The sequence below is a fragment of the Micromesistius poutassou genome (assembly GCF_964030765.1).
Source record: "Micromesistius poutassou genome assembly, chromosome: 19".
NCBI classification, from domain to species: Eukaryota; Metazoa; Chordata; class Actinopteri; order Gadiformes; family Gadidae; genus Micromesistius; species Micromesistius poutassou.
In genome coordinates, this window is record NC_140289.1 from 6,304,736 (window position 1) to 6,322,471 (window position 17,736).

At 44.4% G+C, this 17,736-nt stretch overlaps 1 protein-coding gene across 1 annotated transcript in view; it reads right to left on the bottom strand.

Moving 5' to 3' along the window:
* LOC311364274 (serine/threonine-protein kinase MRCK alpha-like) overlaps positions 1-15,472 on the bottom strand; it is a gene marked incomplete at its 3' end in the record, with an annotated part of 32,564 nt that extends 17,092 nt beyond the window's left edge. Inside the window, exon 1 of the mRNA XM_084484267.1 lies at positions 14,265-15,472. Coding sequence (XP_084340393.1) covers positions 14,265-14,442 — 178 coding nt within the window. The 5' untranslated portion in view covers positions 14,443-15,472. The remainder of the gene's footprint in view (positions 1-14,264) is intronic.
* Positions 15,473-17,736: the final 2,264 nt, after the last annotated feature.

The window sequence follows — 17,736 nt, forward strand, 5'->3', positions numbered from 1 at the left end:
TGCTAACACATGACCAAGATGGCTGTGGTATTTATGTCTCTGTGTATGGCTGTATGTTTTATTTTACGACATAATGGCTGAACTCTCCAGGGAAATACCCTAATGTAGCTAGGACTCTCTCCTAGCACTGATGGGAAAGCATAAAGAGACATCAGTCCATCTGTACACACCAGAGAGAATATAATGTGTATATAAGTAAATAATGTATGAACACTGCACGACAGAGGGAGATGTGGGTTGGGAAGGGGGGAGAGAGTGAGTGAGTGAGAGAGAGTGTTCTTGTGAACATGAGAGGTTAGGACCACAGGCTATGGTGGCTGAGATGGCCCAAACACCGTCTCCAGCCAAATACTTTCTAAGGAATGTAAACTGTGTGCAAACGTGACGGAGGAGGCATTATTTCTGTGTGGGAGTATTCAACCTTCCCTTCCAGAATAATACTGCATAATGACAAGACGAAGGAAGAGTTGCAAATGGTTGGACATGATAAACAGCCATAATTATAAAAATAATAATATGCTTGTTTGAACAACCATAATATTCCAAAAGGCATGTATGCATGTGTTTGTCTAAACAGGTTTTAGGCTATGGAATTGCATTCTTGAATCTGAATAATATAGATATAATTTCTTTGCCAACACCTTTGCTCAGTTTTTCCATATTTTTCTCCAGCGCAGTTTGGAAATAAATTTACCAATAATAAATTTACCAATAATTTACCAACATGTTTTTTACCTCTGCTAGGAGGCCGCGGTAAAGTATATCAACATTTAAGTAAGACACATGCATGCACTCTATTAAAGCCCTCAACAACAGACAGAGAGCCAGCTAACCTGTGATAGCCAGCAGAGACTAGCATGGCTGCTAATTACACACTCCAGCGCTAAAGTGTCAGAGTGCTGGGGCTTGTAACTGAAAGCATCCCCGAAAATATGCACTTGTCTGCAGCCAGGGCGTGCTGGGGCAGGCCTGGTGCTCGCTGCTGGGGCTAAGGTACACGCACGTGATCGCAGCTAGGAGGACAAAGATTGATGAACTAGAAATCGGATGAACACTACAGAACGTGAGCATGCTGTGTGTATAGCTACAGACACAAACATTCATACAATATATAATATAATTTGTATATAACAACTATATCAAAATGCATATCATCATAATGTATGTTTAGTCCCTACATCTGTCCAACATTTGTTCAAATATACAGTGGAAGAGACGGGAACAAGGTCTCGACGTTTATTAGGCATTAACACTTTACTGTTTAGCTGGTGGGGGACTTGTGACGGATCAGTGAGCCCCAAACCCCCATTTCCATCCAGGGGGCGGAGATAAGAGATGGTGGTTGGTACAGGTTTCTGGGAGTGCACATACACAACAAACTGGATTGGGCCCAGTGCAGATGTTCTCCCAGTCTGTGGTAGCCAGCACGTTGCATGTTCTTTGCTGTGGCTCCCTAGGGAGGCCGAGTCAATGCTGGAGAGACCGACAGACTCAACAAGCCAGTGAGGCTACAACTGGCCAGTCTGACTCTGTGGCGAGGAGGATGAGGGACACAATCAGGACAATCCTGGGCAACCCGTCGTCCCATCCCCTAATTCCCCTCCATGAAGAGCTGTGGCAGATGGGGAGCAGCCACCGGCTCCTCCCTCACAGGTGCAGGACGGAGCGTTTCAGGTGTTCCTTGGTGCCGACAGCCAGCAGCCTGGATAACAGCCTGACTGCTCGAGACCAGCAGCCTATGCCTATATGTTATCATTTGTCTATTGTATTTTATTTATCTTAATAAAATATTATCTTATTTTATTGTAATTCAAATGCAAATGAAAAAACATACACATCCCCCCCCCCCCCCGTGGGAATCAATAAAGTGTTATCTTATCTTTTTCATAACAAGTAGAGCTCAGCTCACCACAGCTCCTGTTGAGCCGTCCTCAGCAGGATTTCCACAAGCTATCAGATGAACGCCCTACAGTGGCTTATACAATCTTTAGGAAACCACAAAATCAAAACCTCAGAGTCCAAGTCGCGACTGCAGTGGATAAATGCAGGAAAAACCTTAAAACTAAGCAAAAGAACCAAGAGTCCAGTTATAACAGAAATGAACTAATCCTTTACAAAACAAATATGTCGGTGACCCCGCCAGGTGAACCGCCATCACCGCCAAATCAACAGAGAAGGGAAAGGCCCGGTCCTTATCTCTCAGAGCGTTACGTCTCTGGCTAGGGCCTGCTGGACGCTGTTAGCGGTTAGCGCAGGGCTAATGGATCGGTGTCACGTTAGCGCTAACTGGCAGCCGTGCAGATAAGACAAGTACAGAGAACATGTGACCTCGTTGATAAGAAGCTTGTGTAAGTGTGTGTGTGTGTGTGTGTGTGTGTGTGTGTGTGTGTGTGTGTGTGTGTGAGAGTGTGTGAGTGTGTGAGTGTGTGAGTGTGTGAGTGTGTGAGTGTGAGAGAGAGAGAGAGAGAGAGAGAGACGGGTGCTTTGTTTTGACTAGGTTGCCAGACATCTAGGTAATCATCAACACCGAAAGGAGATTTCACCCGATATCGTACCACTGCCTTCCTGTGTGTGAGAAACACACACACCTAGTAGGTAAGGCATCAAAACATAGGGCAGCCAATTATGACACCTTTATTATGACCTTTGGCTGGCTTTGTACACCTTTTATGTAGCCTGGTAATTATGGAAGTTAATAAGTGAGGTCAAGCAAGGTGAACCAATCAGGGAAGACTAATTGTCACCCTTCAACACCCTTTGGCATATAAACATCAGTTGGTTCAAGCAATAAGCCATTTTAACAATGTGTGAGTGGAATAACTTCAGGGCCATGTGACAGAGAGAGCAGATGGGTCAGTGTATTTGAACCCTATGTATAAAATGTTGCTGGGGAATTATATTAATTTTAAAGAAAGAACCATTGATATAAAGGCAGTGCTAACCTCAACAGAGAAACTTACTGGCTGAAAATAAAGAAACACGCAAAGCATAAATATGTGATGACACACACACACACACACACACTCTATGCTACATGTGAACCTCCTAAGATGGCGCAATTTGATTGGTTCGCTATCTCGGGATATTGGGCAATATCCCATGATTGAGATCTCAAACTCGGATATTGTTTTCGCGCCTGACGGTTGTCTCGTCACGCTATTAAAAACAAATAAACCACTAATTAATTTAAAACAAATAAATCCGGGCAAAAGGTGTTTTTGTTCACGTGTAGTATACGGCAATTCACCATGACGTCACACTATGGTCTTCCGGGTGGCAAAAGCTGATGCGTTCTCCGTTGGCACCACTAGTAAACAAACCCTTCCACGATCGAGAAAACAGAGTAAATGGCTTGAATTAATGATTTTCTTCTTGCGGGGTGTTACGGGACGTCTCATTAATATATATATATATATATATAATATATTATATTATATTAATATAGTTTTCGTCATCGTTTCAACTTCAGATCAATAACAATGTTTTGTTGACTGTGTGACAGTCTTTATTGTTATTTATTTATTATTATTTATTATTATTTGTGTTTACAGCCGGCTGGATGGCTTCAGGTCAGTGGTAGCCGCTCGCATTCTGCCACCCGGAAGTGTCATTACGGCTATGGTTTACTAACATTCTGAAATGCCGTATATACTAAAACAATTATTAACTTCAGGCTCTGTGAATATTATTCGCCGAAGGCGAAGTGAATAGTGGGGAATACGGTTAGGGTTAGTAATAATTGTTAAATAGCTATAATTGTTAAATAGCTTATAATTGTTACATAGCTTCTGTTGAAACGACTGAACAAACCCTGAAAAATCTGACTATTTATGCAACGGTCTGATGAATAACAATTAGATCTTAGATGTGGATGTACAGACACCACAGAACTACTGAAGGAGGGGGGGGGGCGTTTCCCATGATGCAATGCTCTATACATAGAGATGACGGAGGGGGGTTTCAGACAATTGAGATGACAATCCACCACAGGATTTCCCCTGCGGAGAGACGGAGACTTCCTCTGTGTGTGTCATGACATTTCAGTGCACGCAAGTGTAAACGACTACCAAGTGTATGTGTACATGTGCGCACGCACACACACACACACACACACACACACACACACACACACACACACACACACACACACACACACACACACACACACACACACACACACACACACACACACACACACACACACACACACACACACACACACACACACACTTCCTCAAATCTCAGCAAACCATAGAATTGGTTTCAGTCCTCCAGTCTGTATTGATCAAGTCAAGTGAGAGCAGCCTACAGACGTGTTAGAGAGGCATTAATAGACTAGGCCTGGGTGTTAATCCTTGACCTCTGCCCTCTAGGATTCAAGTCACATCTTTCTAGATCATACCTAAGGTTCTCACTGATTATTCATCAATTTAACAAAATCAGCTAAAGGAAAAGTATAATAATAATTATTGTTTATATTGTAATGTTCTTCATAAATCATGTGTATTGTAAAGATCATGATGCTGCATTTTAGTACTATTTTAGCGATGAGCTGAAACACCATGTTCCTTATAGTAAAATTGAGGGGATAATCAGTATGACCTAGCCTAGCCTAACGTTCTTCATTAAACCAGTCGGTGAACAGCCACTCAGCGCACAGCCGGTCAACAAGGCGGTGATTCAGACCAGACAGGAGGCTGACTGAGAAGTGTGTCACACACGCATGTGAGGGAGTGTGCACGTGAGGGCGTGCACATGAGCAAGTGCGCATGATTCTGAATGGCCGCCATTCAGGCTAAACTGTGAATGAAGAGAGTTCCTCAGATAACACATGTGCTGGCAGCACTGGAGCCATGCTAATGCTGGAGGAGGAGGAAAGATGGTGGGACAGAGTGGATGGCAAGGGCATAGAGGTGAACACACACACACACACACACACACACACACACACACACACACACACACACACACACACACACACACACACACACACACCCCCCCCCCCCCCCCCCCCCCCCCCCAAGGTGAGTGTTGGAACAAGCCGTCGCAGCACAAGTGAAGGGCATCTGTCCACCTGAAGCAGCAGAGCCAGGCATGAGCGGAGCAGGAGAGCCTAACAGGAGGTAACACGAGAGAGCGCTCTCTGAGTCGTCTCTGTATACGGCGCAGCACCAGCTGATGGTAACCCAGGTTCAGTGGTTCAGTCAGACATGGCTGCTACAGTCTCTGTGGCTTTTTCATTGACATTTGTTTTCAGTTTTCAGTTGTGTTTTGTTGTGAGAACACTTGTGTCCATTGGCTGTGTAGATCATCCTGTCTAAAGATACTGTCCAATAAACGTTTAATGTATGCACCTCCTCAACCCAGTCTAATTCCTGTATGTCTTATCGTAACGGGAAATAATGAATTCTGAGCCATATTTGATCGTATCTATAATGTGACTACAATGTTAATCTACATCATCGGTCGAACTATGCGATATTCAACAACGGCCCCTTAAAAATTCCTGGCGAGGAAGTGGGGTGAATGCATGTGTGCATGTTTGTGAGTGCGTGTGTGCGCAGCATGCCGCATGTGTCCATCTGACTCATCGTGTCCACACCTCTTTCTCACCCTCTCCTTTCTCACCCTGCTCTCATCCTTTTACACACAGTCATGCGTGCAAACACCCATACCGCGTGATATGTCAGCAAAAATACACACCAAGAAGAACCACACATATAATCACAACAACCAGAGCCGATGTGAATTTAAATGATCTGAACTGCAGTCTCTCTCTCGTTCCTTATCTCTCTCCCACTCTCTCTCTCTCACGTACAAACCACTCTCTATCACCAGGCAAAGTTGGGATACAGGAAGAGAGTGTCGCACACTGTGGGAGGGGCCAGTGCGAAAGCATGTGGTGGAGAGAGAAAGAGAGCGAGGAAGACAGAGCTGGCGTGGAAGACAGAGCTGGCGTGGAAGACAGAGCTGGCGTGGAGAGAGAGAGAGAGAGAGAGAGAGAGAGAGAGAGAGAGAGAGAGAGAGAGAGAGAGAGAGAGAGAGAGAGAGAGAGAGAGAGAGAGAGAGAGAGAGAGAATCAAATGCGACAAAAGGTGCGATGCAGCAGAGCAGGGCGAGGGACAGAGATGGCCCATAGATTAGCAATCAGGCTGAACATAGGGGAGAGGGATAGAGACAGAGTGGAGAGACAGAGAGAGAGAGAGAGAGAAAAAGAGCGAGGGGAGAGGGTGTGTGAGTAAATGGATGCGGGTGGAGTTGGAGGACAAAGAGCCAGGCCTTGGCCTCGTCCGAACAGCAGCTGCTGTTCTCCCCAACGTCACACCTCGCCTCCAAATTCCACAGCCTGCCCAGCGATGAGGGGCTGCAGCCTGAGTCAGCACTTTACACACACACACACACACACACACACACACACACACACACACACACACACACACACACACACACACACACACACACACACACACACACCACACACACACACACACACACACACACACGATGCTCTGGCTACGGCAGGGGTGGAGGGACACAAAGGATTTCCAGACCCCGGCACCATGACATGACTGGGTGATGACACCAGAAGGGGGAGGGGTTAGGGTGTCACTTAAATGGAGTGACGTGGTACTGCTGCAACAAGGTTTGGTTATTTTTCTTTTCCCTGTGATGTTTCAATTTAGAAAGAAATGAGAGCGAGTGGGAGAGAGTGAGAGAAAGAGGAGAAGGGGATTCAAAGTAAACGCAAACCACTGAACGTGTGCAGACAAAACGGGGAACTTAAAAAAAAAAACATGGAGGAAACAAAAACAAAACTACCATTCTGGTATTTTGTCCTGAAGCTCCGCCTGTGGCTTAGATTACTTCCTGCCTTTCCTCTTCCAATCACAAATCATTGATTCAGATAATAAGAACAATCAATCAATTTATTACAAAAATCGATTCAAAGTATGCATGTCTGTGACTGCAGAATTAGTGTTGCAGCACAGACTTTAAAACATGAACTAGCTGAAAGAGGATAAATACTGACAGGGGGTTGAAAGTTTAACCGTCACCAGTACGGGGTAGAACAAAGAGACAGGATGAGGTGAGGTCAAGTGTTTGGCTCCATCCCATAATACTACAGCTGAGCTCTGTATGTGTGTCACATGGTAACTTCCTGTGCTACACAGCCACAGGAAGTAGAGAAGAAAGGTGACGGGAAGCACTGAAAGTGGACATAAATCCTAGTATATTCCAGCTTCAGGAATGAGATCCTATTGTGTCGACACATTTTATACTTAACATCATGAGGACGTGGAGGCAACAAAACATAACGTCTTAATGCAAATTTGCATGAATATCATGTCGAATGTCATGTCGTTCTACAACACGTTTTGAATAATACCTTGGTTGTCGGCACACACACAACCCACTTCCCTTCACTCCCCACAATCAGACGCAAGCGGTGGGCCTAGCCTGCCGTTTTGACTCTAGCGACTATAACGATTCGCTCAATTACAGTCATCATCATAACTACCATGACTATTGAAAGGACCTTTTCATGTTTGCTGACACACTTTAACTCGCGTCTGAAGAGCAGTTAATGGGATCGGGTGCTCTTGATTAGGGAAGAAATAAAGAGGTCACATCTCACGTTGTACAACACGGATCACATAGCCTGCCTCACAGTCTTTGCTTTGCTTCTGCCACCAACAACATCCTGCTTGTAAGCAACATCCTTGCTTGTAAGGAAGACTGTGGAAGCGCTTTCCCCAGTCTGTCTGGGCTGTGTGTACAACAGCCGCCCCTGTTTGGTGGGAGATGGGGGCACGAGAGTCAGGCGAGGTATGCATGCCGGTATGGTCTGCAAACAGGCACCAGCTCCTTCAGAAGACAAACAATGGTGAGGAGCAGCATTCTTTAATTCACACACACACACACACACACACACAGTCAGTCCCAACATGTGCTATCGTTTACGATGACAAAGTCGCTCTGTCTGTCGTGTGTTTGTGTGCGAGTCCTTGTGTGCATGTGTTTGGGGGTCTGTGTGTGTGCGTGCTATAGAAAACTAGCCAACTGTCCTCTGGGTTTGAAAGTTTGTTCCAGTAGAGAATGAAAGTAACATTCCACTATGTGTAATATGCTCTTGCACTCTACATATCTGTGTCACGCATTGACTTCACAAGCACCACTGTTACATTATATAAAAACATCTGTAGTGCGTAGAAAGCCAATGCTAGTCACCCTGAAATGTTGGGCAGCAATTCAAAATGGATTTGAACCCTTTGTAACTAAGCCCTTTTGAAAATAACGCCAGCCATGATATAGAATCAACCAAGTAGAAAAAGTAGAAAAATCCATGCCTTTTAATCTGATTACAAAAAAAGACTTGGTTCATAACAGTCACAATAATATGAATAGTAACAGTCACCATGTTCATATTTTTTTTAAAACAACAGCAAATAGGTATTCAGTATTGTTCCCTGAATGCTCGGTTATCTCAGCCACCCAGGTCTGGGACTCTCAGCTGGGGAGGGAGGTCTCTTATGGAGGGGGAGAACCTGGAGCTCCCTGGAGGAAATACCCAGGGAGGGAGGAGAGTAGAGAATATAGAAGAAAGAGGTTTAAAGGATAAGTGAATTAAAAAATAAAAAAGGTATCCCATGGGGAAGGGGGGGGAGGAGGAGCTGAAAGAGATGGAGGCGATGGAGGTAAGGCAGAGTGAAAAGAATGAGATGGGAGAATGAATTGACTTAAAAGGGAAAATACAAAATTGAAAAAGAAATCCCGGAGGGAAATGAAGAGAGGTGACAAGACGAGAGAGAGAGAGAGAGAGAGAGAGAGAGAGAGAGAGAGAGAGAGAGAGAGAGAGAGAGAGAGAGAGAGAGAGAGAGAGAGAGAGAGAGAGAGAGAGAGAGAGAGAGAGAGAGACAGGAGGACCCGTTCCAGACTACCTCCCGCCCTCCCACCATCACCTCCCCAGGACCTGAGCTGACTAATCACCAGCGGAGCGCTTTGGGAGCGGGGGCCCAGCCAGGGGGGGCGAGAGAGAGAGAGAGGGGGCTGTAACGACCCGTGCTCCTGACACGATCTGATGACACCACAGAATTAGCAGCTCTTTCCCCTGCCTAATAATCCCCCAGACGACTTGGCTAACTGTTTTTTCATTGGCCACCTAAGGGAGCGCGCTAGTGAAATAGTCGCCGACTCACCCAAACCCATTTTGACTCACCGGTATCTATTTGGACCGGCTTGCATGCATAACTATAACACACCAAGACATATTTCAGCATGGTTGGTGGTCATGGGTATTATCGTTGCGTTGCAGCTAGCGTGGCGCCCTTAAAGGAAACCAGAGTGTTGTGGTGTAACATAGCAGTTAGCAAAGCCCTTAGCATAGTCGTGCATGAAGGCCCCCCTAATGCTGTGTGGGGCCGTTTGACACAATGGAAAACCCCTCTGGGGTTGAACAGTGACACTGGAACCAAGAGAGCTATTTTGTGTGTTTTGTAACCTAAAAAACATGTGTAATGTTTTTCAATTCAACCCTTTGTATGAAGACGGAGACCTCGTTTATTCTATCATAGCAATGTTTATATCATGATCAGTGTGAAGCATTTCCCACTTCTTAGTTTTTTTCTATTTATTAGCCTACTACAGAAAAAAAACACAACTGAATGAGTAAACAAGGTGAGTGATCACATGAATACAGAGAGACATGAATCTGCCTACTTGGAATACAGACAGAACGCTAGATGACCTCATGTCTCCGAAATGACACAAAAACTCTAATTTAGGATATCACCAAATCCCCCGCAGACAGAGGCACAATACAACCCAGCCAGCCAACTTCCTGGCTGATATGACATCACCTACATGCTTAACCAGGTCACTTCCTTCCTGTTTTATCGACTCAATAGGGAGATCATGGATTAAATATCAAATAAGACTTGTTTTGGGGGAATGAAGCGCATTTAGACTACGAAAATAAGATCAGTCACTGAAGCATAGAATCATATCTCTGCCCACAAGTTTATTATTATCCAGATGAACAAAACATTTGTGATCCTCAAACTATGATCTAATTGCCTTAAATATATTTTGTGAATCTATTAAGGAAAGTTTTCTACCACATACATACCAAACCAAAACCACAAAACTAAGATACCACCCAACCCTGGGAACAGTTGCACCCCTAGCATGTGAGTGTGTGTTTGTTTATGTGCGTGCGTATGTGTGTGTCACAGTGTGTGTGTGTGTGTCACAGTGTGTGTGTGTGTGTGTGTGTGTGTGTGTGTGTGTGTGTGTGTGTGTGTGTGTGTGTGTGTGTGTGTGTGTGTGTGTGTGTGTGTGTGTGTGTGTGTGTGTGTGTGTGTGTGTGTGTAGGCTGCAGAAGGCATGTGGCCAATATAAGCCTGGTATGGGTGGAGTCCCCCCATTTAACTGCAGCTAAACAGCTGGTCGCTGCAAGGCCTGCACAGAGAGCAGGCTAAGATGGAAGGTCAGCCTGCCAGGCCTTGCTGGCATGGCAGGTCTTTTTAAAATCAGCCAAACATGCTCCCCACCCCCCTAGAAGAGGGTTAGGTGAGGTGGAGGGGTGGAGGTAGGTAGGAAAGCAGGAAATTATGAAATAACTATAGAAGGTTCCATTTTTCTCCTAAAACAATGGGATGGTTGGACAGTGACCAATTGTGCTTCATTTTGGTTTGGCTGTTATCTCAAACTAAACTGTTGGTACTTTGTGAAATTCTTGGTTTCTTTACGGCACTCTTGCAGTGAATGTGAGGAGGGAACTGCGTACATAGTGTACCGTGTAGTTTCCCCTATGGCTGCAGGTCATGCAGGGGTCTCAATTACAGACGAAAGGAGGTTACCCAACAAGAAGAAAAGCAAATCCAACAAAAATGTTTGTCTTCCTCTGTGGCTCAAATATAGCGTCGGAGAGGGGAGAAAGGAAACCACTGCACCACCTTTGTCATGGCCATGTTGTAAAAAAAGACAGAGCAACCTTGTGATGCCGGTATAATGTGGTAGTTCTTCTCACAGTGCAGCCCGACTCCGAGGATGCTAGTGGTCTGAATTCGAGCCATTACAGTATCTGAGGTGTGGGGTGTAGTCTGGATGCAAACTTTTGCAGTGTCTTAAAGTTGCAAAAAAGACAATCAAATCAAATACGAATTAGGAACGCTTTCATCAACTGGTTTGGAGCGAATAAACTAGCCTACACAAAGCATAAGTTAGACGCTTGGCTGATAAAAAAAGCAGAAGTAGGGTTAACATTGAATTTGAAATGAATTTTGACGTTTCTATCAACTTTTCCAATGCAATATTTATTTTTGTTTCCAATTATGAAATTAATAATTATTGTTCTTTGGCTCTTGTAACTGATGAGGGCCATTCGCAATTAATGATCAAAACTGAACAAATATATATAAATCATTGAACCACAATGATTTAACAATCCCTTCCCCAACCCCAAACAACCAACAATAGGAGTGCTAATTTGTGATCCCCATGCGAGTAGGGGTGGCACCGGGTCTAACGTTTCATGCGCCCCCCGTAGAATGTTCCTGGACGGACAGAGGGATTAAGTCGCCTTTTGAGCACTTGCGAATGCGGACGTTATGATCCTGTGCAATTTTTGGAGGACGCAATCGATCACATGCACAAACTTTGGGCTTTCATGTTCTAATCCGAACCGCTGTGGCATTGTGTCCACTGGTAGTGGGACTTCCTTGCGTTAAACTGGTAACTGTCCCAGCGCTGTCACAGGGTTTACAACAGTTCAGTTCAGTTGTTGGCTAGTAGAACTTTCTATTTCTAGAACAGTCTAGTGTGGAGTTTAGGGGTGTGTAACACACACACAAACCTGAGAAGGGAATTGGTCCCAAAAAAGTATAAAATCCTACCCTGAACATTGTGACTTTAGTGATGACATCGACATCATTAAAGGCCAAAACATCAGCTATGTTCTCATACTGTGGTCACCAAGAAAAGGAACATTGCAAGTAGGCCTACTCTTCAATTAAAACGTCAACCCGAAAATTGTACTAATGTCCAATTACAAACCACTCTAAAATCGTTGCATAGTTCAATCATTAGGGCTACTTTAGTGAACACAATGAATACAATGAGTGAGTTGGGTACATTACACCAACTCATGACCCATCTATCCGTTTCCAACAGTATAAGGTCCACCGTAAGTAACAGTTCCATTCCAAAACCTTCCAAAATAAAATCATCTGTTCATCACAAATGTACTTCAAAAACCCTACTTTGCCATTCCTGCTCCATTACACACCAAGGCTGACACTGTGACTCAGTGGGGTGCGTTTCCAGCCCTGGTGAGCCGATGCTTGTTAGCAAAACGCAATACATAGCCGCTCCCATCTGTGGTAATACAAAACGTGCCAACATCTATGGAAAAATAACAACCATTGTCCCCCGCAGAAATACTGCATGTCCCTTACATGGTGGTTGAGACTATCATAACAGCGGCAGGAAAGGTTGAATGGTTCAGTTGTCGACTCCCAGGTGAAAGGTTCTGGGTTTCATCCCAAACTACCCAGTCTACCTCCAAGCAGGTCATGGGGCATGATTTGTAGCTGCTCATTAAGTTAAGTCAATTTAATGGCCGTAGTTAGTCACAGACAGTCCCATAGATTCACAGGTTCACAGTATAGCCCCTTAATGCTAAGTAGGTTTATGTTGAGTTATGAAATTACTGCACTTCATCTCTCGAGTCCTCTCAACATGGCGTAGTATTATTGCCACAAAACTGCTCACAAATCCACTATACTCCACAATACTTTCGGATCCGAGCCTTGGGATGTTCAGGGTCTCTTGTGTCAACACAGAGGCATTGTCAGGATGGAAACAGCAGTGCCTGGCTCATGGGTCAGAGGGACCACTGAGGAAGACGTGAACAGGAGCTGTGCACAGGCAAACAGACTGTTTGGGATTGGCTAGATGTGCAGAGTGTGTTGTGTAGACACAGTGCTCTTAAAGAACACATGACCTGTCAACAGAGTACCTAAAAGGATTATTCTTATTCTTTTGTCAATTTGGTAGATGCTTTTATCTAGGACTATGCTTCTTGCCCAATGTATGCTTACAGGAACACTGTGGACATTGGGGCTTGAACCCTGAACCTTTCAGATGGGTGTCAAACACACTAGACTATCATGAATAGCAAATAAACACTGTTGCTGTATATATTTGCTATAACTACGAGCAACATCTACAAACCATCTGCTTCTGCCAACCAAGTGAATTTTCCAAAGTTCTTCCATTATATTTTGATGAACTTGCTATTCTAGAACATTATATCAATAGTTCATAGTCTACCTGGTGGTGACGTTTCTGGTCACCATCTTGATCTTCCCATGATTAAACTGCCTAACTGTATGTCTCTTAAAAAAAAGAAATCCCAATGTATTATTGGTCTACTTAGTAGCCTACCCACAGCCATTATGTTGCCATTGCCAACTGAGTCCCTGTTGAAGATCTCATCATGTTTTTTCGCCTCAGCCTGTCTGTCAGGCTTTCCAAAGGACAGACATGCTCCGGCAACATGCGAGGCCTCCCCACCAGATACAAGGAGAGTTGTTCACATTCCACGTTCATGCACCAACCAAGCCCCTGATGTCACTCATACTGGCTTGCCCTCTCTCTCTCTCTCTCTCTAAATCGAACGAACACACACACACACACACACACACACACACACACACACACACACACACACACACACACACACACACACACACACACACACACACACACACACACACACACACACACACACTTCTTTTTCCATAGATGATTGAGTGCATTTTGTGTGGTCCTGTCTCCCATGTGAACAAAGCTTTGCTTTTTTAGGGCTGAGCGAATAGAAAGGTTGCATAATTGCTACGTTTATACAAACATGTAAGGTTTGTTACGGGGCACATCTATACAGGATGTGCCAACAACACAACAGTGAATTGACGTCCATCAGGAAAAACCCAAACAAGTCGAAAAAATAAAAGTTAATCTAAGTGAAACAAGCATGAGGCCTGTTAAAGAAAATTAAAAAAGGACCTCAAGCAGGTCGAGAAAACGATTGAACCAGCCTTTGGGAGTGAGGCATAGTCAGAGACAGCAGGCCAACTCGGCTCCACTACTACTATAAAAGGAATGTGATGGGGGAAAGGGAGGGCCACTGCACCACCAACATTAGCCTATCATCTTACCAAAGAAAGGACACGGGATTAAACCAGAAAATCACAAAAACTTACCCCATTCCAAAAACTCCAAAATGTTCTTCTCTCTTCTGAGCGGGGAGTTGTTGCATTCGTCGTAGAGACAGATGAAGAAATCCAATAGCGTTTCCACACTGAGACATTGGCCATTAGACTGAGCTGGCCCGTCCAGGATCAGCTTTTCCAGTTTCTTCAAACGCACTTCTCCCGACATGATTCCGACTGTGTTTTGAAACTGATTTTGAATAAAACCTGCACAGAAGGGCGCCGATCAAACGCTTCCTCGGCGTGTCCGGAGCGGTGTGTCGATCTGCAGTAATATCACCTTGAATGTGTTCAAAACTTGTGCTAATACCGGCTAGGACCTAGTTGAATGCGGATCATTCATGACCTCGCTCTTTTAAATGTGTCTTTACAGTATCTCATGGGGTAATGGGACCTGCGGTATTTTCTCATTTTCCCGCAGACTTCTTCCCCAACAAAGACACTTTACACTAGGATTTCCTCTCAATCTCAGACCGTGCCCCGGCCGGCAGACCTGATCCGAGCACTGACGTTGGTTGTTACTTATTTCCTTTCAGGGGGGCTCCTGTTGTTTTCTTCTTATCCACACCCGAAGAGAATATCCTCAAGTACATACAAAAAAAACTATATATATACACACACACAGGAGAGCCGTTAGTGCAGTTCAACAGATCCTCTGAGTTGGTGGTATTTGTGGTTCTCCATTCCTGCGGCAACAAAAATGCATCAACACCTCGTAGCAGGACAGATCTGCAATGCTACAAAGCCCGGCTGCCCCTCCTCTGGTGGTGGTGGACTGGAAGGGCGACAGAGGCTTAGCCTAGCCACTTAGCTTAGCTACTTAGCCTAGCCAGGGAGCTAGCCTGCCTTACCCCTCTGCTATCATAGCGACAAACGACCCTCTTTCCGAAAAAGTTTGACTCTTATTTTTTTATCTGATTCCGCGGCTAGTAATGGCCACACATTGTCAATCGGGGGGAAGTTGGACACCTTTTGACAGATAATATTGTTCGACCGGAGATCTTATTTTTCACAACTATAAGCGTTAGTCAAGAGATGTCGCTTGAATCCGTGTCATTCGGCAAGGAATATCACACTGAGCATACTCCCATTACAGGTCAAAACGAATCGGATCAAGTCAAGGTCCATTTTCCAGAGAGATCCGAGCGAAAAAAATCGGTGTCTTTTGATTGGAAGTAGACGTACTCGTTGTACGTCTACACGACCCGCTGTAGTCTGGTCCAGCTTGTGCCAATACGGGACACAGAAGACTAGACCCCCCTCCTCCTCCTCCTCCCCTCGCCGCCGGTCGCTTCACTGCACAGTCGAGCCACCGAGTTGGCAGCTCCCAGAGATAGCTGTGTCAAGATGAGCAAATAGAGCGTTTTAATCCAACGCAGTACTTGAATCAGTGTGTCACATGAAATGATCCGGGCGCTGTTATTACAATGGACCATGTGAAGGATGCAGGAAAGAATCCCGCTGCTGTAAAAAAAAATAATAATAAAGAAAACACAGTCTGAAAATTATAATCTGAACTCTGGTTTATTATAGGATTCAGGCATGCAGCCCTTGTGTGTATTTCAATCTGGCTACGAGGACGTATTCCCTGATAATATTATATGTGCGCACCCTTGCTGGTCAGAACTTTCCCAAAACATTCGTGGCGGATTGCCTCTTTCGCATCCATATTGCCTACGTCACACTGCGCCATCTTTTCCACTGGGTTACCAGTCATTTCCACCTGCAACTAGCGGCCGCCCTGCCAGCCGTGTACCGACTCTAGTGGCTGCTGCAGGGACGTGGGCACAATTACCCCACTGGATCATTATCATCATGGCGCCCGACACACACACACACACACACACACACACACACACACACACACACACACACACACACACACACACACACACACACACACACACACACACACACACACACACACACACACTGCCGTCACAGCAGATGCTAGGCGGAGGAGGGGGGATGGAAAGGGGACGGATTGTCAATATTGTGAATGGAAACTGCGGGCTGTCAGTCTGGTGGTGGCGTGCTGGGCAGGGAGCGACACCGTTTTTAGAATAGACAGCGAGAAGCCCCCTCTGCTCTCTAAAACATTTATTTAGCAACCAGTTACTGTGGCCATGACATTTCGCTCTCAGTCACTAAAACCAAACGGCCTTGTTATGGGTTTTAGGAATAAAAAAAAGCGTAGCTGATGTTTTAGCCATGTCTTATAAACTATTGGAAATGCATGTCATAACAGTCTTTTGATACATCTTGAGCTGACGATTTTTTTTTTTGGAGTTTCATCATGGACAACAGAGTCGTTAATCCTTAGAAGTCTATTAGGCCTACACACATGAAACCATTTAAACTAATCTCTTTGATTTGTTTTCTTTAAAATATCTATTTGTTTTATTTTTGACATGTTAATGTAATCTTCCATTGTTTTGTGTCACTAATGTTCACCGTAACCTTACGTCCCATGCTTCCAAAAAAAATGATTACCCCAATGGCTCCAGTACCTTTTGATCTTCATCAAGACGTAGGCTATTACTGACGCATTGATAGCTCTGTATTAAAATACCAAATTACAAGAGCGATCGTTGGAGCAAAGCAATAGCGTTAGATGACCCTCTGCAACGTCTAAACTTCGCTCACATAAAAGACAATGCTATTCATGATGCATCCTTGAAATAAACGAAGGTGGTGTTTAATCAAAGCCTATTGGGGATAAGTATCATCTCAACGTCCAATTCGCCTGAATGGGGATTTTTATAAAGCATACAGCCTAGTCTAAAAGCACGGCTATTAATGATTTATATGGTTACCAGTTGAGGGAGGAGGGCCTGTTTTTTCAAGGTTTCGGTACAAGGATGGGCCATCATATAATGAGTAAATATGTATTAAGTTACAAAGATAACAAAAAATAACATTGCTCAGCCTGTCTTTTGCTAGTGAACAATTTGCGGTTTTGTAATATATCTGCTTGTACTCGGGCGCCCTCTTGTGTAAAAATAGAGCTGTACACCACCACGGCTCACATACTGATAACTTGCAGAATCCCATTGTAATTTGGGTTCTTATCTTTATTATCAAATTGTAACAATTATAAATATAATAGACTAAAGGGATACAGTAGTTGTATAACATTTTAAAAATATAGTATTTGAATTACAAAGACACACACCTAAAAAATAAATTATAATTATCTCTAACAGACTACACATATCCAAGAGGTCACTGACGAATGCACGCCTAACATGAGAACAAACTCTTGCTCTTGTTATCGTCGGTAAACTTCGGCGTGATCCGTCCCTAATTACTTGGTAATTACATGGAATATTTGATCTGGGTCGCTATCTAATCTCATCTACAAAATGTCTGCTCCCCTTTCCGTATCTCCACAGCGGGATTAAAAACGCCCTGTTGATTGGCCGATCATCTATTGTTTGAAGTGCAATTAGACTGTGCCGAT